General features: G+C 38.0%; 2 protein-coding genes and 1 non-coding gene across 4 annotated transcripts; 2 read left to right on the top strand and 1 right to left on the bottom strand.

Moving 5' to 3' along the window:
- The first annotated feature begins 505 nt into the window (after positions 1-505).
- On the top strand, positions 506-26,298 carry LOC6560839 (RING-box protein 2). Its single transcript, XM_001986458.2, has 2 exons — positions 506-706; positions 26,015-26,298. The coding sequence occupies exons 1-2, from the start codon at positions 553-555 to the stop codon at positions 26,194-26,196; spliced, it is 336 nt and encodes a 111-aa protein (XP_001986494.1). The 5' UTR covers positions 506-552; the 3' UTR covers positions 26,197-26,298.
- Positions 2,451-10,891, bottom strand: LOC6559185 (facilitated trehalose transporter Tret1). 2 transcript variants are annotated; one of them, XM_001986459.3, is made up of 7 exons: positions 10,545-10,891; positions 8,453-9,555; positions 8,226-8,376; positions 5,321-5,446; positions 3,782-4,567; positions 3,409-3,694; positions 2,451-3,014 (listed from the first exon to the last, which is right to left on the bottom strand). In XM_001986459.3, the coding sequence occupies exons 1-7, from the start codon at positions 10,692-10,694 to the stop codon at positions 2,827-2,829; spliced, it is 2,790 nt and encodes a 929-aa protein (XP_001986495.1). In that variant the 5' UTR covers positions 10,695-10,891; the 3' UTR covers positions 2,451-2,826. The 2 variants fall into 2 exon arrangements, with proteins under 2 accessions (XP_001986495.1, XP_032589789.1); XM_032733898.1 differs by lacking the exons at positions 8,226-8,376; positions 8,453-9,555; positions 10,545-10,891 and adding an exon at positions 5,534-5,862.
- On the top strand, positions 17,555-17,627 carry Trnam-cau. Its single transcript has one exon. It is a non-coding gene; the product is annotated as a tRNA-Met (tRNA).

The raw sequence follows: 26,298 nt of genomic DNA, 5'->3' as shown, positions 1-26,298 counted from the left end.
TCTTTTTTTTTGTATTTTTCTTTAACTGTTCATGAAGCGCGTTTTGCACATTTTAGAGTATCCATTCTTGTTCATTGAGGATTTTTGCAATTTTATTTATTGCCAGTGTATTGCCAACAAGTGTGCAATTTGTGCAGCTTAAGTTTTATTGCTGAAACGCAACGCAGGTCGAACCGAGTACAAGATACGATCGCTCAATTATTTAATGGCCTCGTTTTTTGGCACAAGTGCTAACAGTCACATTAATCACGACTGTGTTTCGTAACTGCAATCATTACAATTGTAATGCTTTGCGTGTGCGGCAAGCAATGAAAACTTTTAGTATGCATTTCATTCATTTGGCTGCTTTGAATTGCGCGCCATAAGTGATGAAACACCCTGTGGAAAACTTGTATCGATTTGTTCCACACAGGGTGATTGTTTTGTGTGGATGGTGTGGAACTTGTCAATCAGCTGTTTGTGCAGACAATGAAGAAGAAGCAAAACAGCATCACATCTGACAATAAACAATAACTCGAACAATATATTTTATTTAAATTGTGTGCTTAAGAAATGGCCGACGATGGTGAAAACTCAGTGGACAATCGAGCAACAGATGATAGCAAACCAGAGAAAATGTTCACGCTGAAGAAATGGAATGCAGTCGCAATGTGGAGCTGGGATGTCGAATGCGATATTTGCGCTATTTGCCGCGTCCAAGTAATGGGTAAGTGTCCAAGATATTGTTAATTGTTATTGTATCTGTTTCACTTTAGTTGCACGTCATGTTTTTGGAAAACACAAACAATAGAAAATTGGCGCTTTCTTATTTCAACCACAATTGATGTAGAGCAATGGGAGTAAAATGAGCCAGTTTAATACGCATTTTTTTATGTCCAATTCAGTTGGAAGTCTTCATTCGATTTTTTGGCAAAACGTACAAAAATACATTTGAATATCACTCTTTACTTCAAGAGTTCAATGATTTATATGTACTATTAACATGTGCCAAGAAATACACCTCAGTCATAGCGACGAAGAGCCAAAAGTATGAAATTCTTCTGCACAGATTCCAATCTGCTTTGGTGAATCGGATATTGAGGAGACCACACACAAAATCCGTATTCCACAATTGGACGTAGAAGAGAAGTGAAAAGTATCTTGAACGAATAAGCATCATCCAATTCCTTTGACCAACGCTTGGTAAAACAAAGAATTTGAAAGGCTTTGTTGACAGCGAATTTAATATGACAATCAAATTTGAATTTATGAATTTTATACTCAGATGAGATCTGAGATTGCTGCAGACTTTCACAGCAATTGGAGTCGGAAACCTTGCTGTAACAAGCACCACCTCCATTCACTAAACACTGCTCGAATACTTGCTCAACACGAAACAGAATCTGGATTTGGATTTAGACAACGACGAAATAATTAACGCATTTGTTGTGCTTTGCTGGACAAAAGTGAACTGAAACTGAAACCATTGGAATTCGAATGCAGATAGCAGATAGGCCTTTAGGAAAACAAATTAAAACTAATTTGATTAATAAAGAAATATAAAACGAGTTAAATTTGGTCTTTGTCCAAATTTACACGATTTTCAATAGCAAGTGCACATTGAACATATTTTGAACTCTTTTTTAAAACTGCATTTCAATTTGGAAACACGATTCGTGGTCAAAATGCATGTTATATATTGTATATATAATAAACCTTAAGAAATGTAATTGTTTTTCAATCAATTAATCAAATTCGTATATATACAAATTGTATTTGTTCTTTGTAATAAGTATCCCATGTGCATCTAATCTAATTATCATCGCATTGCAGTTTGGGTTTTCCAGACTTGTTTTTGGATTGCCGTAATGCTGCAGATAAGCCCACTGACACAAGCTGTTGATTAACTCGGTCACTTTGTCTATACGTATATTTGTCCAGTGTTCTATAAAGATCACTATATAAGCCGACACAAACAGTTACTGATTGTTGCTGCTTTCGCATTCGTCTCATGTGCAACTAAGTATATAGCTATATATTTATATATATGACATGCACGCCAGTTGGCATCAAAAAGAAAATAATATATGTATATTGATCACGTATCGTATGCATCGACATTGTGCAACTGTAAAACGCATTTCGAAGGTCGCATGCAAATATTCGACGGCTTTTTCAAAACCGTTTTAATGGAGATAACTTTAAAGACAGTTCATTTCATATGTTTTATATATTTATATGTATATTGTTTTCTCATTAATTATTTTACAATAGTCATTTAAATAGATATTTATGTGATATTCTCTGTAGAGATTCATTATCATTATTTTTACATGCTGTGGTAATATTCGAATAGCCAATGGGTTTTATATCTTTCTTTCTTTTGTTTTGTTTAAGGTGGGGGCTCTTGGCTTTTTTGGATAGTATTTTTTTTTCGCTTATCTACTAAAAGATTATATATGTCATTTCTATATAGCGACAAAACTTTATCATGTCTCGGTCATATCTAGTCAACAGAATTAGTGCTAAACTCATAATTTACAGAATCATAAAAACTACGTGGGGTGGGGAGTGGGGGGAGGTTTCTTAGCGATATAAATAATAATAATCATAATAACAATAATAATTATATATGTAGAAATAAAGGAAATTCTTTTTTTTGTTAAGAAAAACATGCGCGTTCTCTCTCTCTCTAATTATCGTTATCGATGTTATCGATATCGATAGCGATAGTTGTACAACTTAAGCACTAAGGCACTAGACTAATATTTGGTTTGATCGTTTCAAGATCCTGCTTTCTGCTGTTGTAGCTGTTGTAGTTGTAGTTGTAGTTGTGGTTTTATGGGTTTACATGTTAAAGGACAATGGCTTAATGTTCGCCACCGAGGACATGCGACGCACGCGTCCCATCATCTTCCGCTCAATGTCCTCGAGCGTCTTGCCCTGCGTCTCGGGCACGCAGAATATCACAAAGAACATGCCAATGCAGCAAATGACGCCGAACAGCCAAAAGGCGCCATGTGCGCCAATCAATTCTGTAAAGCAAATAGATGATTGTTGATTAATAAGCTGAACAAAAGATATATAGTCAGATATATAAATATATATAGTAGATGTATAACGCTCAAGATATTCCTTGAATCAAGCACCAAATACACTTTTCAAGCATGTTTTCAATGCAGACATACATAAAAATGTTTTAGTTCTTCAAGTAAGAACTTGCAAATATTGATTTAAACGGATTCAGTTTTACTTTAGACTTGGCATGCTTATAATAGGTAATCAATTTCTTGATTTAAGAAATATCTGAATGCCAAAGCCCGAGTTGCATTCAGGAAAGAAATGCCTTTGAACCAACAATTTGCTGCTCTGCTTTGAGTTTTGGTATATTGTTTTTGTTATTTTGTTTGCTTAGTTTAAGGAGCTTACTTATCATGTCCAGGAACGACTTGGTCACCACAAAGGTGCAGGTCCAATTGAAGGCTGTGGCCACCGACGCCGCCGAGCCGCGTATTTTGGCCGGCAGAATCTCGCCCATCATCAGCCAGGGAATGGGACCAAAGCCCAGTGAGAAGCCCAGAATGTAGACGACAAAGCAACACAAGGGCAACAGGCCCACGTTGGACACATCCATGCCGTTGGCCTTGCAATAGAAGAAGCCGCCCAGCACGAATAGCGTCAATATCATCGCTATATTGGACACATACAACAAGATCTGCAAAGACAGCGAGAGAGAGAGAGAGAGGGGGGAATCCCAATTGTAATCCATGTTGACTGGCATGTCACTTTAAATGGCACTCACCTTACGACCGGCACGATCAATCAGCAATATGCCAATGAATGTTGCTATAAAGTTGACCGTGCCCACAATGATGGTGCACACATTGCCATCGAGAGTGGAGCCGGCATCTTTGAAGATTTGAACCGTATAGAAAATGACGGCATTAATGCCGCTCAACTGCTGGAAGAACATCAGACCCAGGGATATCGACAATGGCTTCAGATTGCTACGCTTCAGTAGCTCCAACATTGTATTGTGTGTCGCCTGTCTGTCGGCATCCGCCTGGGAGCGCATCAGACCCTTCAGCTCCGGCTCGACATCGGCCTCCACGCCACGCAGCCAAACGAGTGCCTTGCGTGCCCGCTCCTCCCGACCGCGACTCACATACCAGCGCGGCGTCTCCGGGATGAGGAACATCAAAATGAGAAACGGCACCGGCAATGCGCCGCCGAGGAACGCCAACATTGACCAATCCATATACGTGCCGGCGATAAAGCACAACAATATGCCAATATTACCAAATGCCGTCGGCAGCAAGCCCAACGTGCCACGCACTTCCGGCTGCACAGTCTCGCCCAGATACACGGGCAGCGACAGCGACGCAATGCCCACACAGAAACCAGCCAGAAAGCGTCCAGAGAGCACCATGGGCACATTGACGGCACAGGCGATCAGCAGCCACGATATGATGAACGGCACAGCCGTAGCCAGAATCGTGTTGCGCCTGCCCAGATACTCAATCAGTGGACCGCCAGCAATGCCGCCAGCGAGGCCAGCAAGTGGCATAATGCCGCCTACCCAGGAAGCCTGTAAAAGATATCAATACAAAATAGTCTTAGTACGGTTTTGCTTGCTTGCACTTATTGCTGAGGGGTTGCTTTTTAGGCCTGCAACTAATTATTTTCTAAAGCGTTTTCAAATTGACAACATTTTGTGAGCCACTTTAAGTGCAATTCTTCTTCTCTAAAATTTCACTATATAAAAGCATTCTTATGACGATGAATTTGCCTATAGTCTACAGGTCTATAGGTATGCTGATCAAGAATATATATTCTTGCTGGTGTCATGTAGACGTCACAACAAAAAATTAATATGCCCTCCGCAGCAGTATAAAAATGAGAAACTTGCCAACTATTTTCACTTAACAAACACGTTCCAAAACGCAAATTTTCGACATGCTTTTCAAGCATTTCAAGTAAATTTTACATTACATTTGTTATTTATAAAACTTAATTAGAGTGAAGCATTTTGTGTACTTTCAAATAATGCTGACATTCTTTTCATATTTTTTTGTTTAACAGAGTTTTCGCTGGGTTCAAAATGTGAAAAGATTTAAGAACCTTTTTAGCAAATAATTCAAATAGAAATATAATGCTGTATTTAAGTGTTATCATGACATATTCTAGGAATCAGTGACGTCAATTCCTGTCCCATTTAATTCTGCTTAGTAATTGGGATCAAATCGCAGATTTTAAATCTAAATTAAAAAAACACACTTAAATTCCTCTCTGCTGTTGCTGTTGTTATTTGAGTTTGAATATTGTTTCATTTCCAACTTACGTCTTCAGTGGACACGTCAAAGGACGTCAAATTGCGATCTGTCATGGAGACCAGGGCGGGTGAGGTGTAGGCACTGGAGAAACCCACAACTAGGGAGCCCAAGGAGACGCTTAGCGCAGCGAGCACCTGCAATGAAAGAGAAAACAAATATAGGAATTAAAATGATCAGTGATTTAAATGGAGGTCGGTGTCTGTGTCTGTGTCCAAGTCTACCTGAGAGTCGGTGCACTTGGCCTTGGGCTCCTCCATGGGCACCGAGAAGGACACATGAGTGTCCGCACGCATTAGGATCTTCATGTTAAACTGAGATCTGATCAGAGATCAGAGATCGCAACTAGCTTTCAGAACAACAAATGGAGCAAACGGGGCAACCTTGCTGTTGCAACAAGCACTGCCGCCTTTCACAAAAACACTGCTCGAAGCCTTGCCCGATGCGGAACACACAGAACGTGGGCGGGAGCAAAAAAATGGATTTGAATTTGAATTTGAATTTGAATTTGGACTAACGCATTTGTTGCGCTTTGCCGGACAAAAGTGAACTGAAAGTGAAAATCAGTGGAATTCGAATTCAATTCTCGATTTCAGAGACACAAGCTCAGCTCAGCTCAGCTCAGCTCAACTCAGCTAGGCCGTTAGAATTTCGAGTGCGATTTGTGCAGTCACGTACTATATATATATATATATATATATATGTATATATGCATATACATAAACTAAAATGTATTTATGTATTTATGCATGTATATTTGCCAAGCAATAACTGATAGATACGGGTGGGCTTATCAGTGCATGTGTATTCAATCGGTGGCCAGTGCGCAACAATTGATTATGTCTCAGTTGAAGCTTTACAAGCAAGCAGCCTCAGCAGATCAGCTTTAACATCGGCTGACGCTTTAGCCACGGCTTCAATTATGATCAGCTCGGAGGCACAGCTGTTGACATCAGCTTATCACGCTGTTTACGTGTGCCACCAAATGATTCTCCGGCTCAAGATTAGTAAACACACACACAAAACACTTGCTCTCGAGTTAAATGTGCAAAAATTCAGTTTACGGCGGTTTCTTTGTATTAATTTTTCGTTTTATATTTTTGTTCTTCGGTGGAGAGAACTAGATGCGACTCGATTAATATGCAAATTGCAACTAAGTCACATTTGGCCAGCAGGCAGCAGCAAGAACAGATGCAATATGCACTTCTCTTCCATGGTTGAAAACTCGGACTTTCTCCAAGCCGACGTTTAGATGCTCTTTGCCTAAAGCTGTTCAGTTCAAAATTAAAATCGATTGCTTATCGAAGTCTAATGTTGATCTTTCTTTTGTAAAAAGACAGTTTTCCTATGAGATAATTGTTAATTGCTTCTTAGGAAATTCTAGGCAATTTTTAGATGATATATATTACTCTATATCTTACAGAAATAATATCATACAGAAAATGATCCTTATTCCGCTGACAGCTATAGCAGCTATAGTAATTTGAATAGACATAATTTCCGTTTGATATTTTAGACTGATCTATTCCAACTGTCATTAAACCCGTATCAGGTCAGCTATAAAAGCTGATCACGAACTATATACTCTTGATAGCTACACAGACTTGCACACATAATTACAATACCCCGGCACAAAGTGTATCAAAAAGGTAGGTTATGGAGGCCGTTCATCCATTCATCCATCAGTTATCAAGGCGCTATCTCCCTCTCTCCACCTCTCTCTCCCGCTCTCTCTCTCTCTCTCCCTCTCTCTCTCTCTCTCTATCTCTCTCTCTCTCTCCCTCTCTCTCTCTCTCTCTCTCTATATCTCTCTCTCTCTCTCTCCACCTCTCTCTCCCGCTCTCCCTCTCTCTGTGTGTTGCTCGCTGTCTCCCTCTCTGTGCCGTGAGTGTTTATATTTTTAGTCGGGGCATAAGTAACCAACTAAGTGCGTTATTTCAATTTCAATTAAAGAGCGAGGGGGGTGGCAAAGCGGGGGGTGGCAGTAATCTAGGCGTGCGAAAATAGCCCAGCCACGCGCGTCTTATTCCCAATGGTGACCCACAAACGAAGCGCTCTAAATTGTTCAAAGATTGAATGCGAGCTTGAATCGGTTTCTGTTGTATTTACTTTATGGGCAATTTGAGTGGCATTCATAAGGCCATTACCCATCACACACACACACACACACACACTCACATGCACTCATGCACTCATACACTCACACTCGTGAGTACTCGCTTGGAGGCGCCAGTTTAGCTTAGCTTAACAAGCCAACAATGGAGACCGGGTCACATTTTCGATGCCTACGTCAGCGTTGAAGCATAAACAAACAATTGAAATCGCAACTAATCCATTATGTTATATTATTTATAGATTCTTTTCGAGAACTTGCTATTTTTCGGTTAACTAAAGTGTTAACATGATAAGAAATTCCAAATATTTATGCTTCTAATCAGCCAAAAATATTTACTACAAATATTTAATTATTTCTGATGTTGAGGAACCAAAACAAACGAAAAATTGTAGAGCACAAAGATTAAAATTACTCAATTAGCATTTGAATAACACTTGAAACAAGTACAATTAAGTTTTCAGTAATTTAACTAAGAAAATTTGACTCCTTTTCATGATTTCAACAGCCAAAAAATGTTAAAAATTCTTGGCTAAAGCATATTTTGATTTAGATTTGAACAACATAAAATTGTAACTCTTATTGAAATTTTTAAACAGTTTTGCGTCACCCTAACAAGTATATCAAATTCTTCTCATCCGAGCTCATTTGAACTTAAATTGAGTTTAGCTTTCTTAAGTCTTTGCAATAATCAAACTATTCGCAGCAATTTCTACACTTCCAATTCAAGCTGCGCATTCATCAACGACTAGTTTTGGATGCCTCTTTAGTTTCTTAAGCTGAGTTGCTTCGATTTGACCTACCTGTGTCCATATGTAGATGGGATTCGTTGTGGGTCTGTAGACTTCCAGCTTGGGTTTGCCATCCTCGGTAATTTGTCGGACAAAGGGCACCGCATGGCGGATATTTTCGCCCCGCTTGTTGCCCATCTCATCCATTTCGTAGAGTCGACGGCTGTAAATCAAGAAAAACAGTGTTGGTTAATTCATGAATTTTAAAACAGAATTCAGTTTGAGTTTTTGAGACTCACCTCTTGCGCGAATCGGTGCTGATGGAGCGCTGCTGTTGGAAATTCTGTCGAGAGCTGAGGAAATCTTCGTCGCTTTCGCTCTCCAGATCCTTGAGGTCGATAATGACTGGCTTGGTGATGTCCTTGGGGCGATGTATCAGACGCTTATGCTCGGCGTCCTCGCCCTCCTCGTCGCTGTCGGTGCTGGAGCCGTGTAATACTTTGTCTAACTTGAATGTGACCCGTGGATCGAGACTCTGATGCTTGCGACCCTGGAACTCGCGACGGGTCTTGTGAAACTCCTCCTCCGACGACGAATCTTTGAGCAGATCCTGCAAAAATGGGGTGCCCTTAATGTCCAGCGAGACGTGCTTCTTGGCCTGAAACTGGCGGCGATTATCGCTGGCGAGTATGTGACGCAAATCCTTCAGGATGCCCTTGTGATCCACACTGGTCGCCTTCTGCTGCTGGTAGCCAACGCGCCGATCCTCAAAGCTATCGTCATCGCTGGCGTCAGCGGCAACAGTTGTCTTGCTGTTGTTTTTGCTGTTGTTGTTGCTGTTGCTTTGTTGCGGCGCCCTCTCAAAGGAGACACGCGAACCCTTCAACGATTGCTTGCTGCGCTGCAGCTCCTCATTCACAACGCTGCGCTGCTGGCGATCGCGATGCGGCTCCAAGGATGTGGGTGGCGGTGGCAGTGGCGTCAATTCCAAGCTGCCACTGGCACGCAAGTTGCCACGTTGTTGTTGCAGTTGCTGCTGTTGTATTTCTTGTGGTGGCTCGTGAATGTCATCGTCCTCGAGCAGTGGCCGAAATGATAACGGCTGCTCGTCATCAATGTCATGCAACAGACGCAACGGTTGCTGTTGTTGCTGTTGTTGCTGATATTGTGTATGTTGTGTATGATGCTGTTGCAATTGCTGTTGCTGCTGTGGTTGCTGCTGCTGCTGTGGTTGCTGTTGCTGTTGTGGTTGCTGTTGCAGAAATGGGAACTGCTGCTGCGGATGGCGTTGCGGTGCCGCTTGGGGAAATGGGAAAGGATCCTCCGGTAATATTGTGTCCAAACTGGTAGCCGTATTCGATGCCGACAGATTGCTTTCGACACGATGATAGCCCAGCTCCTCCTGTTGAATGCGGTTAGAGTTGAATTATGATTGAATATATATACATATTTGCTTGCATTAACATTGATATAGTCAACAAATCAGAGCTCGATTACGCACTGAGCCGCTCTCTCTTTCTCTCGCCGTCGATTATAATTCTAGGCTGTTCTTGGCTGCTTGCCAATGTCAAAGGTCAAATGCCAGCATTTAGCTGTTGCCTGCTTATCACCCATCTCAGCTCGATCAGCTCTCAATTCTGCGTCAGTCTTTGGCTACCTTACAATTTTGATCACTTTCATCGACTACTAAATGATTACTATTTTAGTCCAGTTATTCTTGGTTAATAACTCGGTTTCAGAAGTAGACCAAACTAATTCATAGTAAAAGATTCGCTTTTAACAATTTCATTTAAAAATTTAGCTATCTAAAGTATGATTATTATTACTATCATCTGCATAAAATAATAAACGTTTTAACAAACATAAATAATTGAAATTTCTGTGAATTTATTCGGCTAATAAGCTGCAATACTTGTTTCTTTGAATCCCTTTTATTAGGCTGTCCTTAAGCGTTGTGCTTGACTAGTTGTTGACGTTTGTCTTTGACCAATTATTAATATGCATCTTTACAAATATGCCTTTTTGCTAGGGTATCTTGTGACGGCTCAGTGTTTATTTATTTTTCGGAAATCCGCATTTTTGTCAGCCTAGAGTATTCCAAATTGATAATGCCATAAAGACAAATTGTTCAATTGAATCTTTGTAGCTCGTGCTCGCGTGCTTATCGCAGACGTTCAATGACTTTTGGCAACGAGGTCTCAACAAATTTTCGGATCGTGTTGGCTGTGATGCTATCAGCACCGCCGATCAGCTATTGTAACCCATTTGCAATCCAAAAACATAACCGGAATTGTTTTACACCGTTTTACACAGAATAACAAAATTGTCGCTCAAAAACAATTTACAATCAAAAACAATGGAAAATGTTTATATTTAAATTAGAATACTTACACCGGCTCTGGTTAGTTTCTCCTTTAATTTGCCCATTGCGTTGCTCAGCGGTTGATGGTGATGATGATGGTTGCCTCCGCCACCACCGCCGCCGCCACCTCCACCGCTGCCACCGCCGGCGCCGGCGGCTCGATTGTCGCGTCCACTCATCTTATCAGTGGATTGTTGCCAGGCTAATGTTGAACTTGAACTTTTTGCGTAACCTTCGGTTGGGCAGTTCAGCTACTTTTATTAATATGTGACAAGACACTTGACTTGACTCGACTTGTTTGTTGTAATTGTTAACAAGGTCCCGTTACTCTTTGCTTCTTTTTTTGTTGTTTCTTTGTTTGTATTTTGGATTTTGTCTTTGCTGCAATGAGTGAAAGAGATAAGAGTTAGTCGTATATATATTTATAGTGTATGTAAATCCATATTAATTTACGAGTGCTGCACTTGAACCCAATCGAAAGGTGCAAACTAATCAGTTTGTATATACTATATAGACACTGTCTGGCTATAATTATGTCTGCAGTCTTATCAAGTGCGTCAAGTGTTTTTTTCTTTGATAGTGCGAACCCTCCTAAATAATTATTGCGACGAATGGAACGAAACACACCCACTTTCCAATACATATACATATATATATATATATATATATATATATACTAAGTGTATAGATATATACAAGATACAACTATTTGTCCTTGAGAGCACGCGCCACTCTTGCCCTGTGTACAGTTGCTCTTAAAAGTATCTTCAAATATGCAAACATTTTGATTTATTTTTTGGTTCGACAATTGCTTAAATTCTTTTTTTATCAACATTTAATATTTGCTCTTTTCAGTCTATTTTTAATGTTCCTTTATTTCAAAGTGATGTCGTTTTATATTTATTGCTTTTTTATTGCCAAACATTTGCAGTTGTGTCAATTCACATCCGCTGCCCACTGTTTGGCGCCTTTTTTCACTTTCACAAAAATAGTTTGGGGAAAATGTTGTTTATATTTGCATTTTTTTTGTTTTTGGCATGTGGCGGCAGTTGGCAAAAATATGTCTGTTCTAAAAAATTTTCCACCTACAAATTTCCAACTTATCTCTATATAAATATTTTTGCAGTGCTATTTATTAGCTGTGACAGTTAATTATAATTTTCGTGGGCCAATTTTTGCTCGTTTTGTGTTTTGTGCCATTTGTTATTCCTGCGTCATGTGATTCTGATGCCGATTCTGATGCTGATGGGACGCGTGGGCGCCATGACGTCGACAGCGACGCCGACGCCGACACTGCCGCTGTCGCCTTTGTGGCTGCCTTCCTTTTGCGCTCTCTCCTCTGTTATTTGGTTTGCCCAGCAGTGATATAACATTGTGCGATTGACTTACATTTGTATATATATATATATACATATACATATATATTTGTGTGTCTGCCTTTGTTATTGCTGCATTTGGCTTACATTAGTTGTTGCTTCTTTTTTGTTCAATTTACCAAGTAGTGTGAATTGGCCTTGAAAGTGCACATAGATGTTTGTGCGGACAGGTAATGAATCACGGTAGACTCACACACTTACACGCATAATTAGATAAAACGTTGTTGCTGACAGACAAACTATCGCTAATGAACGATCGGCCTGCGATAAAGAGCAGACACACACACACACACACACAAACCTACATGTATATAGACAACGCCATGCTCTTAACCCTAGCTTTAAATGCGCTCTCTTAATTGCTTGCGTTCTCTTAAATTGTGCTCACGTGCCGTGAACGTCATACGCTCTTCCATCGAGCAAATACACACGCACACAGAGGCAATATGTTGCTGTGACGGCTCTTTTGTCAACATTGCAACGTTGCGAATTTCAAGCTGTATCTTTACGTTTCTTTTTTTAATTTGTTTTTGGACATTTATTTTTATATCAAATTTATGTATGTTATTTCTGTATATATTTTGTTTTGTATTTTTGTTAATTAACAAAGACAAATCCTGTTTGTTACATATGTCATTTGTTGCAATTGAGAGGCGCCCACATTGTCATTGCTGTTAAAGCTTCTGCGACCTTTTCACTTTTGCGCGTTCAAAAACCTCATTTCTAAAATTTGCAATGCCCGAGAAATACAAACAATATATATATATATATATATATTTATATCTGTCTATATGCATATGCATACAACTTTCTAGCTGTCTAAATATCATGTCTGTTGTGTATATTTGCGAAAAAAAAAAAACAACAACAAATTCTAAAATTAACAATTTTTTCATGGTCAGGCGTTCTCTAAAATTGTTTCGACTGTTTGCAATTTTTTCTCTTTCAACTTGTTTTAGCCTCGCATATGTGTGTGTTGTTGTTGTTTTTGTTGTGCATCACTTTTGCCAAATTGCCAAAAAAAATCACACAAATTACGTAAAACTAATGCATTAAATAACTTCAGACTAGTTTCCAGACGGCGACGCTTACAAATAATGCGCATAAATTTACACTAATGATTGACGCATAAATTTCTTACACCAGACACCTTAGAGACTTTTTTTATTGTCAAATGTAATTGTTTAATTTTGTTAGTGTTGAAGATATAAAACGACGCGACACACACAACTTTATAAGACTACGACCGGAACTTGGAGCGCGAAAAAAATGAAAAGAACTATAAATAAATAACAATAGCTTACGATAGCAACGAATCTAAATAATTTTTGCAATTTTACTGAATTTGTATCTTTAATTTTAATATTTTTTTAATTTAATTGAATTTTATTTTTATATTTTATTTTCTTAATGAACGTGTAGTTTTTGCATAGTTTCGCTTTTGCTGTGTGCGAAGCGAACGCTGAATTATTTTACCTTTTGAACAAACTACTAAATGTGATATCCACTATTGTGTACTGAAGCACGAGACTCGAATGCGCAACGTTTATATAGCGCACAGCAATTCACAGAAACTCGTTCGAGCTTTTTTTACACACTGTTCGCTGCCTGAACGGTAAAACAGGCGAGTATGAGAGAGAGAGTGAGAGCGCCATAGCTCTCCCACTGTGCGCGCCTCAGTAAGTTTGTGTGTGTGTGTGTGTTTGTGTGCTGGTGAGCAAGGAAACTGACTGAATTTTTCGAGAGCAAAGTCTGCGAAGGTCGAAAAGAAGGCATGAATGAAACTAGGCGTGTGTGTGTGTGTGTGTGATGACGACGCCAAAATTAGATGATAGATGAGTGGAGAGCAAAGTCAAAGGTGTAGGAGTTGTTGTTGTTGTTGCTCGGCTGCTGCTGCTATTGCTGCGGGTGGTTGGTGCGCGCCGGCGCGACTGCGCTGCCCGCAAATGCCACGCTTTCATTGCTGCGCTGCTTTATGACGCATTTTGGGCATCTCTGGCTGGAGGACGTGACGCGACACAGTGGCACCATCATCAATGGTTTTTATTGATTTGTTTTGGCTGCTGTCGTCGCTCTCTCCACTTTGGAGTCGTTTTAATTGCTTGCCTCGCATGCGTTTCTTGTTTGAGCCAATTGATTTCTATTTACACATATTTTCAATTGAATATTATTAAATTGACTTTGAGGGCGCGTGCAAATTTTAATTCCTGCTCAGCCTTGAAGCGCATTTTGCGTGGCTTCTTCTGCTTCTGCTTCTGATTCTGCGCCAGTTTCTGCTACTTCTTTCATTTTTCATTGCCAAAAAACAAAAGAAAACCAATAAAAATCTATCCCCATCAATTGTGTTCCTAATAATTGTGGCATCATCGTCTGCTATTATTGGTGCAAATAACGCGCCCCCAATTGTCGGACGGGGGGCTCGTCTCTCTATGTATTTCAACAAATGCCAGAAGCATTGCCTCTTTCTTCAATGAGTCCGCATAATTTGTTCCAACTGTTGCTGCCATTTCAACGAGTTGTGTGTGCAAATAAATATTATATTAGATATGAGTGTGAGTGTGTGTGTGTATATATATATATAGTTTATCTACACACATAGATAAGCGGAAATTTTTTTTTTCAGAATCTGTGACTCATTTACCATAGTGTTTACTCAATATCACGTCTAACACCGGTTGGCATATTTATTAATTATTATTGTTTAAATTTACTTAAATTGTTTAGATAATATATTTTGTATATTTCGTTCATACAGGGTATTTAACAGATAAGTATCAATCGCTACAGCTTTAAATATTTGCACCTTAGCCTATGACCGTCATTTGCCCTTGACATTTGATTTGAATACATTTAAACAACAGCAGATCAAGAGTTATAATTATATTTTAATTATCAAGGTTTCACTGCAAAGCAATAAAGTAAAAACCATATTTATATCTACACACACACACACACACACACACACACACACACACACACACACACACGCACACACACACACCTGCACACACAACAAATATGCAGGGGAGGTCAAACACGAGTCACCGTCACGAGTGCAAAACCGGTTTTTTTATTGCCAGCCAAAAAAAGCTGTTCCCAGTGCAGAGAGCAACTTCAAAAGAGAACTCAATATTGGCTTGCCAAATATGGTACTAAAAGTAGATGCTAAAAGAAAGTGCATTCAACTTAAATGTAGATTGGCCCATTCTAAAGGAAGAGCAGCAAAGTGAACCATGATGTATTATATCGGTATAAATTTGAACATAAAGTACTTCATCTTCTTCGACAAATTTTAAATAGTGCTGCTTCATGAAGTGTTCATTGTATTATGTGTGCAGTGTTTAAAGATATCATTAATCATTATCGCTGCTGTTTTAATAGAAATTCTTTTTAATTGTCACAATATATTTGCGCATTGTAATAAAACTGACCATTAGCATGACGCAACAGAAAATTCCACTTGCTCATTCTTCCGAGCAAAAACTTCGAATCACAGTCAGCCAATCGGCAACGGCATTCGCTTGCCTTTTCTCGCTTTATCTATTTTTAGAGCGAACTAAGCAGAAAAAGGCAAAAATTCGCGCAACAACAACAACAATAACGAACACAGCACAACAGACGAGCCCCCAAGACTTTGCGGGCAGCGGCTGCTCTCCCAGCTCTCAGCAGCCATAGCAGATAAAAAGAAACAACAACAACAAGAACGAGAGACAGTCACAGCAAATGGCGAGAGAAAATGCAGTACTTAGCAACACTGCGATGTAAACTGTAAAAGCGCAAAGGTAAAGAAAAAATGTTGCAGTCGACGCAGCGCTGACGTCGCGATGCCACTAATCGACGCAGCGCATGCGCGCAGATTGCCAAAAATGCTGATGCAATTGGCAGTTATTGCGTCAGCCAAAATGCTTCTTTATTTGTGTTTAATTTGCCAGAGCACAAGCATATAAAGTTATGGGCAAATTAAAGTCAATTTTACGAAATCATTAAATGCTAATTTATCTATGGCAAACCAATCGCGGCGCACGATCTCAGAATCATTTCAATTTCAGCACATGACACGTAATCGGCAGAGAGAGAGAGAGTGAAAAAAAAGAGAGCGTTGCTCGAATCGCAATTACTCTCACGACTTACACACACACACACGTACGCGCAATGCTTTCTGTAGCCAAAAAATGCTAAATTTAGTATGCGAAGTCGAACAAAAAAATTGCACAGACAAAAAAAAACAAAAGAGCAACGTTTAAAATTTACTTAAGCATGTGATGCCGCACTTTGCTCTCAGCCACTCTGCGTCTAGAAACAATTGTATTTTTATTTTAAAACGTGGGCCCAATATTTGGCACATGATACATGCGCAAGAACAAATATAAAAAAAAGTAAATATACCCAGCAATGTTTGTATGTGTGTGTGTGTGTGTATGTGTGCAAATGTAATGATGGCGGTTATATGACGTGCGAGCTTTGTGACTACTGACGAGCCTCCAAACCAAGTAATACACACGCAAATAACAGCACACATGCACACACACACTCATACACATACACACACATATGGTGAGTACAAAGTGACATGAATTGCTAGTTTTGTGAAGTCTGTAGATAATGCTGGTGATTGAATGTGGGTTAGGTTAACACATAAAGTGAACTATAGACTTCCGTTGGTGCCAATATTAACTAATAATTCAATGACTTATGGCGAAAACATTATTGCGAAGCGTACTTTAAACTTTTGACTTAGCCAGACGGAAAGAAGCGCGCAAGCTCGAATGTACAAAGCATTTTTTGTTTTGCTATTTATTTGTTCATTTTTATTTTTGTTTTTGGTTTTCGTTGGGTTTTTTTGTCAGCTACTTAGCGAGCAGGTCAGCATACGCGTGATGTGACTGACTGCATGTGCATGCAACGCAAGTGTTTGCTCTTGATGCACGAACGCAGACACTCACTCATTCACTTATTTATGACTAAAAGGCAGCGCCAGGCAGCAGCGCCCTTCACTCAAGGTCAAAGGCGTCTCACGCCGCCGACCAGTTCAAAGTTTTTTGCGCGATAATAATAATGAGCCAAAATATTGCCATTCTGTTTGATTTGAATATAGTGTTGACTATATATTCTTGGAATGACAAGTAGAATGCTCTTTTTTTTTACTTACAACTGTATTTAGGGCATTTATCTAAGTCAATCTGATTAAACATAAAAATTAATTCCTTTACAATTAATTGTGAATTTGGAACATATTTATTTAAATTAAAGCAAAAAATGTTACAGAGAAAAAAAATCGTAAAAAAATGTATATTCAAAATTTACACAATAAATAAATATTTTAAATTGTGGCAATATAAAAATTGATTGAATGATTTGCAGCAATTAACAAATTTATCAAAACGACTGATTGAATGTATCAAGCCTCAAATTGAATGTATTTCCCCAACAGCAGACAGCAGTAAAAGTGTTTTAGTAACTTTCCATGCATTTTAAAAAAACATTTCATTTTCGTGCAATTATATTCTACGTATAAAAATAGCAAATAAATTAAGCTTCCAGTAGGATAAGGGAGATTAACAGAGAGAAAATAACTGAGAACGAGTGTGAGAGAGCGAGAGAGCGAGAGAGCACCGCCACGTGGCGTCTTGTCAAGTAAGCAATCGGCTCCTGTGTAGGAACAAGCCTCGGTGGCGCAGTTGGCAGCGCGTAAGTCTCATAATCTTAAGGTCGTGAGTTCGAGCCTCACCCGGGGCATGTAATTTTTTTAATTTTATTTATTGTTCTCTGAATTGCGACTTTTTTTTTTAAATATATTTTTAGTGGTTTGTAGAATGTATTGTTAAAATTAGACAGCAGCAGCCCAATATAGAAAAAAACGTGCCAAATTAAATAACAATTGCGTGCGACAAACAACAATAAGCACAACTATTAAATTATGCCATAAAAACACTGTTTTTGTTTGCTTTCTCATGCCTTACAGTTAATCTGTCTGTCTGTCCGTCAGACACGGCACACGTCCGTTGTCAGTTATACGATTTGAGTTATAATAATACAATGTATTGTCTGCTAAGTGCTAGCAGTTAATAGTAACAACAACAGTTTAAGTTCAAGTTAGTGACTGTAACAATTACAGCTCGACATTACAAATGACATTCATACGGCATATGGAATGCCTGCATTTTTTGTGCTTAACTTATTGCTGGAAGCAAATTGTAACGGAATGGAAGCGAGTCAGTTGTGTGTAGGCGAGAGAGAGAGAGACAAGTAGTCAGAGTTGAAATACCTTATTATGCTAATGTAATTGAAAACTGCGTGCAAATTGTGCATTTGTCAGTTTATAGCTAAGCAAATCAATATTTACAAACAAGTCAAATATTAAACGTTAATCGTAGACTGGCAATATTTGATCATCATTACTTAAATAAATAAATATACCAATGAATAATGCTGACTTTACATAAGTTAAAACAGTAATTCCTCAGTCGTAGGGTATTTAATGTTCGTCGTGCAGAATATGAATAGTAACTATTGTTGATTAATTGAATGCACTATTGAATATTTATACAGATGATCCTTACAATACAGTATTACATACCTGCATCTGTGTTGAATGTCTGTCCGAATTGTTCTCGGCTCGAATATTATTTAACAAATGTCGAGAATGTTATCAAATGCATTCTCACATTCCTCGTTTCTCGATTGCCGTGCTTATCGCGCAAGTTGTAAACCGTAAGTTCCACCTGGAACACTTTGCTTAACACTAAATTAGTCAGACACCTTTATGGAAGATAGAGAAATATAAATTGTAATATTTACATACAATTACATACTAACATCCATAACATAACAGTGCAGTGTTATGTAAAACTTGCCGACAACAACTGACTCTCTTCCAATCTTCCAGTCGTCCAGGCACACGCCGTCAAGTTTAGGAGTGTGATGTAAAATATCAATAATGTTATGCAATTGATAAGCAGGGAATTATCTGGGTAAGAACTTAAACACGTTGCTTATTAATTATGATGGGGCTTTATTCCCACACGATTATGTGTGCTTTAATATTATTCAGTTCTTTATAGATTATCTGGGTAAGAACTTAAACACGTTGCTTATTAATTATGATGGGGCTTTATTCCCACACGATTATGTGTGCTTTAATATTATTCAGTTCTTTATAGATTATCTTGTGGAAATAAAACAGTAATTTAATTGTGTTTTTTAAAGTTAATATTCTTTGATATTGCTAGGAGACAAATCCTCGAATTTAGTTCTGCCAAAATGATGGAGGGCTAAAGACACTGAAGGGCATTTTCAGTTGGGAAGTTTTTATCGGCTTCTTCTTTTAACAAAGTTTGTTGAAGAGACAACATAAATGATAATTGTATGTGTAGTGTGTTGCGTGCATTAAGAGTTGCGTGGAAAATTTTATGGAAATTTACCAACAGAGGGAAACGAACGACACAAACACACACACACATACATATGTATGTATTTATATACCGTATGCAGAAGAAGTACAAACATTTAGAAAGACAAATGTGTAAGGCAAAAGCGAAACGAAAATCGAAATTTTCCATTCATTTGTCGAACGCGTCAGAAGATGGGATGCAATGAGCATAAGACTTATTCCCCCCACTGCGCTCGCCTGCGGATCTCCTTTAGTACTTGAACGCTCTCTCACTCTCCCAACACACACATACACTCTTTCATTTTTGTATGTTGAGCAAAAAGAAAAATTACAATTTTGCAGAGCTTTGTTGTTGTTGTCGTTGTTGTAGCTGTTCTTCTTCTTGTTCTCATTTGTCCTCTGCTCTCGCTCTCTCTCACTCTGTCTCGCTGCATGTGACTGCGATCATTCACCGTTCACATTGGTCACATTGATTGGACTCTGGGCATTTCGACCCACAAGTGGAACTTGCCAGAATTGCCTGGTTCTGCCTCTCAAATACCTTAGGATATTTGCACGTTTTCACAATAGATTGCCAAAAAAAAAAAACAGATGCGGTCAAGTTGATTTCCGATTTGGCATCAGTTTCAATCATTTGTTTTACAGGTATACCTTTTTTAAACAGCCCAAACTTTGGCAAATGCCAAATTGAATTCTCTTTTAATAAAATGTACATTAAAATTTGTATATATTTTGCAATCTTTAACTAGCTTCTAACTATTTACATAAAAATATCTTGAAATAATTAATATCAATATTTCCACTCCATTTTAATTGTTTGTTGTTTGTCTGAAGATAGTTAATTAAGTAAACCTTCTCTCAGAGCACTATTAACATTTAACAGTTAACAGTTTGCTATTACATTTTCCCGTCTGCTCTTTGGTTAACAGTTCGTTAGTAATATTCACACCTATTACTTGTGTCACATGTGCGAGTTTCCACAAATGGACGCTGATCAAATTATTCCTAGTATAAAAAAAAAGAAAAACAACGACTCCAACAATAACTTTCCACACACAGTATATTTGCTGTGTACATTTCCATTGGCCATTGCAGCGTCTTCACCTGAGTCCAACAATACCTCTACTCTTCGTAATTACTCTTAGGCCGTAACGCAGCCTCTGATGAACGATGCACATAAGAGAGCAGCAAACAGAGAGAGAGAGAGAGAGAGCAGAGTACAATTATTTTTGTGTAAGAGCATGAGCGGGCCGGTTTTGGGGGCACGTTCGTTATGTTGTTGTTGTTGTTGTGTACAAGACAGGCCCCCGTGCATGACGTCACGTAAGCAAGACCGTTACAGCAAAAGCGATGGAGAACAAGCAGAAGAAGAAGAGCAACACTAACTCGAAAACGAGTTGCGTGAGCGAGAGCGAGAGAGAGCAAACGTGATGTGTGTGGAATGGAAGCGAAATAGGGAGTAGAAGCAAGAAGTGCAATAACATGTGACCAATATTCCATTTGGTTTTTTTTTATCGATAAGATGAAATTCTATGGAAACGATAACAATTCTGTGGAGGCGCTCGAACTCGTCTCTCGTCTCGTGTCTCACTTTCTCCCTTCTGCTCATTCAGCTCGTTATCGTAGGAAACACTGCGCTAATTTTAGACGGGCAACCATTATTCCTCGACTCTCTTCACCCCGCACAACCCGCAACCCGTTGACCTTGAACTTAACACTCGGCAGTTGTGGTTACATAAGGCGAGCGGGGGGTTAAAATGAGAGACGCGGCATGTTTTGCATATTCCGCGTCTGAGTCTCAGTCTGAGTCTGAATGCATTAGGCCCGGTTCATTGGCTGTCTGTCTAGTCAGGTGTTGCAAACCGGTATTTGAATGTTGTTTAGCATACGTCTGTTTTTATAGTTAGATGTCTGTTCGAATCAGCCGACTTGTTCAATCAAAATATTTCAAATGCCAGTTGAACAAGTCTGGTTTTCGTTTTCTATTTCTATTTCCAGTGCCCTTTCATATGTAAATACAAATAATGTGCATGTGTGTATTACGTATTACGCCGTGACGCTAGAAATATTCAGATGTGGATACGCTATATAAATATCAGTCTATATCGTTGTCATTAGAATCATCTGGAAGAGAAGTAAGAAATCATTACACATCATGAAAATTTTAAGAAATATATTAAACAAATAAATGTTTCTTTTAAGTAGCGTAAAAATCAAGTCGTACAACTATACATCTTATCTACACACTTGAAATGTTATTGGGTATATAAAAAGTGTGATAAGATCTAATTGATTTTTTTATTACACTTGCCCAAATTTCAAATGAGAGCCTGTTGAAGACTGCTTGCTATGACGCCATCACGTGTCATAGCAAACAGCTGATAGCTGATAGCTACAAAAGAATTAAATGCAACAATTTATTTATTTATTTTATTTTTTTTGTTTGCATTGTTCGCCAATCACCTGAGTTTTGAGTTCTGTGTTCCGAGTTCTACGTTCTGGTTAGTGGGTACTGAGTCTGAGTCTGGCTTATGTCACGTCATTTGTCACGTTTCATTTGCCAGTCTGTCGCCGTCTATTTATTAATGCCTGACAATGCACATTTTTAATTAACCCGCTTTAATCGCTGTCGACTCTGTCGCCCTGCATACGCGTTCCCAATCTAGTTATTCGAGAAAGATGCAATATGCGGACACACCCCTTTTTAGCTGGGCCCACAACTGATCAAATCTGACTGCACTCAATCAATTGATAAATCGAATATAGCCGACTGCGAAATACTCTGTTGAAAACCGAGCACAAATCGACGCAGCTTCTTGCCTCGAGCTAAATTCAAGTATATATATATCAAATATCTTCTTGTCTGAGTCAGTTATATAATAGTACTTGTATTAAATATCTCTAAGGGAATACACTCTGTCGCTAGCAGAGTATAAAAACTGTGTACTTTATTAAATGACGCACTTGAATTGTTTACAGTAGAAGTTTTCCAGTGTTATTTATTTATAGTAGAGATCAATAGAGCGTGCTAATGATATGCATCAATATATGATCAAATTACTAATATAAGTTACATAATAAGCCAATATAGATTTCATCAATAAAATATTTACGTTTCAAATACATTTTTAACTTTTTTTTTTACAATTTCTTAGCACTTTTGTGCTACTGTGCACCGGCCCCTGATTTAACAAGAACGTTAGATTGCCGATATATATATAGTTTTTGTGTACATGCATGCATAGATAGATAGATAGATATATATATATAACATATGTGTATTTGTAATTGTTTATTGAATTGATTGGCTTCAACTTGCCCAGACAATTATTATTATGGATGAATTCCAGCTCCAAACAAATAAAAAGGCAAATGATGAAATATTCATTGGGTGTGATATGATTTTCGTATTTATACAAATTCCAGCTACAAACCATTCCATATTCTAGACCAATTTTATTGCTAAAGCAGGTAAATTCCATACGACAGACACCAGACGGACGATAAGGGTATATTCAGCTTGGTTGCATCCACAGCAAAATTTATTAATTGTTACTTCGAGATCAGATAAAGAAAATGTGTTTTGTTTTTACATATTAGTACATCAAATATCTCACACGTAGAAATGTTTATTTCAATTCAACTATTTATATGTTTTTACACATTTCAGCAATACTATATATTTTGAAAGCAAAACGGAACTTTAACTTTCTACTTTATGTAAATGCCTGTGTAGGAAATCTAAACGAGGTTGGTCTAGTTAAATCCTCTTCTGTAGTAGCTATGATATGGTATATTATATGAATGATTGTGATCGACAAGCACCTCGTTGTAAGGCTGTCGATGCGTTGGACAAACTGCAATTCGGTTGTCATATCCGTTAAGGGCAGCTTCAATATATTGACCCTGAGAGAGAGAGAGATCCACAGACCTTTAGGCGACAATATCCGTACTTGGTAACCCCATGATTTGAAGGTAGTTCCTTGCACCTGACATTTGTGAATTTTAATAGGTGTTACGAGTTACAAGTTACGATTAATCCAAGGCACTTGAATCAATCGCATTTCAACTAACAACTGGAAATACTAAATTCCTCAGAATACTTCTAAATTGTTCCATAAATATACTTAAGCAGCGAGGCTCTACTATTTAATCGTTGTTATTATATGTAAATCGATCAAATGAACAATGAGTATGTTAATTATTGGATGCTTCAATAACTGCCAATAAAAGGCAAAAATCTTTGGGTATATTTGATATATGAGTTTTGGTAAACCCCAGCAGCAAGAACTGAATTTTTTTTATGATTAATCATAATCATATACCCAAAAATAAAACCCACACACACAACATAAAAATAAAAAATAATGTACGATTCTTTTGATCGTCTCATATTACATGGCCTATTTGAAAGGCCAATAACCGAATCGAATCGAAAATCCAAAAAGAAAACCCAATTAAATGGCTAAAGTTAATACGCATTTAAAATTAAAGTTGTTATTGTTTGATCAGCTCGATCGGCTATTGACTCTATAGTAAAAAATATAAAATTCGTGGAAATTCATGGAAAAAATATGTTAACAATTTCCTGTTCTTGGTTTTCAATTACAATCCACAAATGCACAAAAACAAGAAAGAAAGAAAAACCAAAATAAAACATGCACTTTTTCACACCAAATATGAGTAAGAATCACAACATATTTACATAAATACATACATATGTAATTCTTTGACTCATTCAATGTACTAATTTTGCCCTTGCCACCTGCAGCCCATTCGGGATATGTTTTATCACTTGTTTTTTTGGCTCAGTCAGCAACCAAAGCGGCCCAGCCAATGTGGCGTATACTTGTTGAATCCCCCCCACACACACACACACACGACCCCCAAAAACCAGTTTCTTGTTTACGTTGTGCGAAAATACCCTATACAAAGCGAAGAAGTGGGCATGCCAAATCAGCAGAAGAAATGAATGCAATTTACAAATCACATTGAACTGAACACAACTGAGACTTCACTTGAAAGAAGTTTTCTAAAAAACATTTCAATTTGTTGACCATCCTGACAATTCTTATGAAATCTGTGCACACACATTTATATATGTATTTAGCTTATAATAATTTGCAGAAACACAACTGGGCTTAAAAGCATTTCTTTGCTTAAAGATTTATTTTAATTTATCGAAAAGCTTTAGAAAAAACACATAATGTTCCTAGGTTGTCTTCGTCATAGAAGCAATTAATTTTTTTGGTTTTGTGTTTTCTAAAAACCATATTAAAAATTAAAACAAAATAAAGCCGTCATGATCTCTTCTCTTCTTTTCTCTTCTCTTCCCTCGTCTCTCTTTCTCTCTCTCTCTCTGCTTTATAAGTTATTGTTTGAGCCAGGGTGTCAAACCGCATGAGTTTCTGTTTGACACCCTGGTTTGAACTCATTTAGAGTTCTAATATAAAACGTCAATTTCTCAAAACAGTTTCAAATTGGAATTGATTTGGATGTAGATTCTTATTAGCATTGTGCACATTCCAATCTGCGACGCTGGAAAGTATGCCATTATAAATGTTTCTGTTTTTTTGTAGTTTGAAGAGTTAAAGAAACATAAAGGCTTGCTTAGCGTACAGGGTATATCACAGTCGACATCAGATTATAAAATTACACTATTTGTTTTTGTTTTCAATATAGGCAGTACGTACTTATAAATTTTTGCTAACGCATTCAGATTTTGAAATGTCAACACCAACACCTGCATCACAAAGTGGCTCAGGTGATGCCTACACCAATCTATATATACATTCATATATATAGATATATATATGATATATATATATAGATATATATCATGCACTTTTGCATTGTCAGTGACAAAAGTTTTACAGTAATTCTGAGAAAAGTTTTTTGTTGAGTGAAAAATGAAGCAAAAAATTTTTTTTGTTTTATTTTTGGGGCATGTCAGTGACCCCTCTCCCACGAAAAGGCTCCCCGATCTGCTTTCGCTTTATTGGATTACATACTTTTCATTGAATATTGAATGAATGTATGTGAAATTACCCAAAAAACAACAAATTGTTGAATGAAATCATAAAATGTGCCGATTTAACGACAAAAAGCAGTCATCGAATTGCATTGCGAAATCTGAAAATGAAATCGAATCGAAGCGGAAATCGAAACTTTATTCGACATTTTAACATAAACATAAACTCGTTTCCAATCCGGGAAATAAACTTAATATCTAAAATAAACTTAAATTCTAAAATTACGATTTTTCTGGCAGTGTATTTTTAAAGAAATCAGCTTTAACTATTTATAAATTATTAGCTACATTTTTGTTGCAGATTACAAATATAATATTGAAATTCCTCGGCATTTTATGTATGATCTCAGAGTCTATAAAAACTGGCAAGAATACATTTTATGTTAATTTAATTTTAACTACGAAACGATATACCCCTTGACTCTAAATTGATCGTCAGTGAAAAGACGGAAGAAAATCTTATATATATATTTGCACTTGTTTTGTTTTGCTGGGAGAGACAGGCGGACGGACGGAGAGTATTTGCGTCATCTGTGTTGGGTTGTTCGAGAGTTGCCTCTAATTGGCAGCCGATAATGTCGCTGTTGTTGTCGCATTTGGCGAATCGCTGACATTTCTCGTAGTCGCCTCAAGTGCACTGTGTACTCGAGATCAGTGACGTAATTCTCTAATTATTTGTCGTGCATGTTTTTTGTGTTGCAGATTCGTGTTTGCGTTGCCAGGCGGAGAACAAGCGGGATGTGTTGGGTCGCCAGGATTGCGTTGTTGTTTGGGGCGAGTGCAATCACTCCTTTCATCACTGCTGCATGTCCTTGTGGGTGAAGCAGAACAATCGCTGTCCCCTCTGCCAGCAGGAGTGGTCCATTCAGCGCATGGGAAAATAAACTACGGCAATTCTCACAGTAAAAGGACCGCAGCCTCAATAAAATAGCCTTTGTTTTAGCTTAAGCGGAAAATAAATGAAAATAACAAATATTTAATATAAA

Source organism: Drosophila grimshawi, unplaced genomic scaffold (genome assembly GCF_018153295.1).
Source record: "Drosophila grimshawi isolate 15287-2541.00 unplaced genomic scaffold, ASM1815329v1 contig_1367, whole genome shotgun sequence".
Classification (NCBI taxonomy): Eukaryota; Metazoa; Arthropoda; class Insecta; order Diptera; family Drosophilidae; genus Drosophila; species Drosophila grimshawi.
Note: the sequence above shows the minus strand (reverse complement) of the source record. Positions and strands in the feature narration are given on the sequence as shown.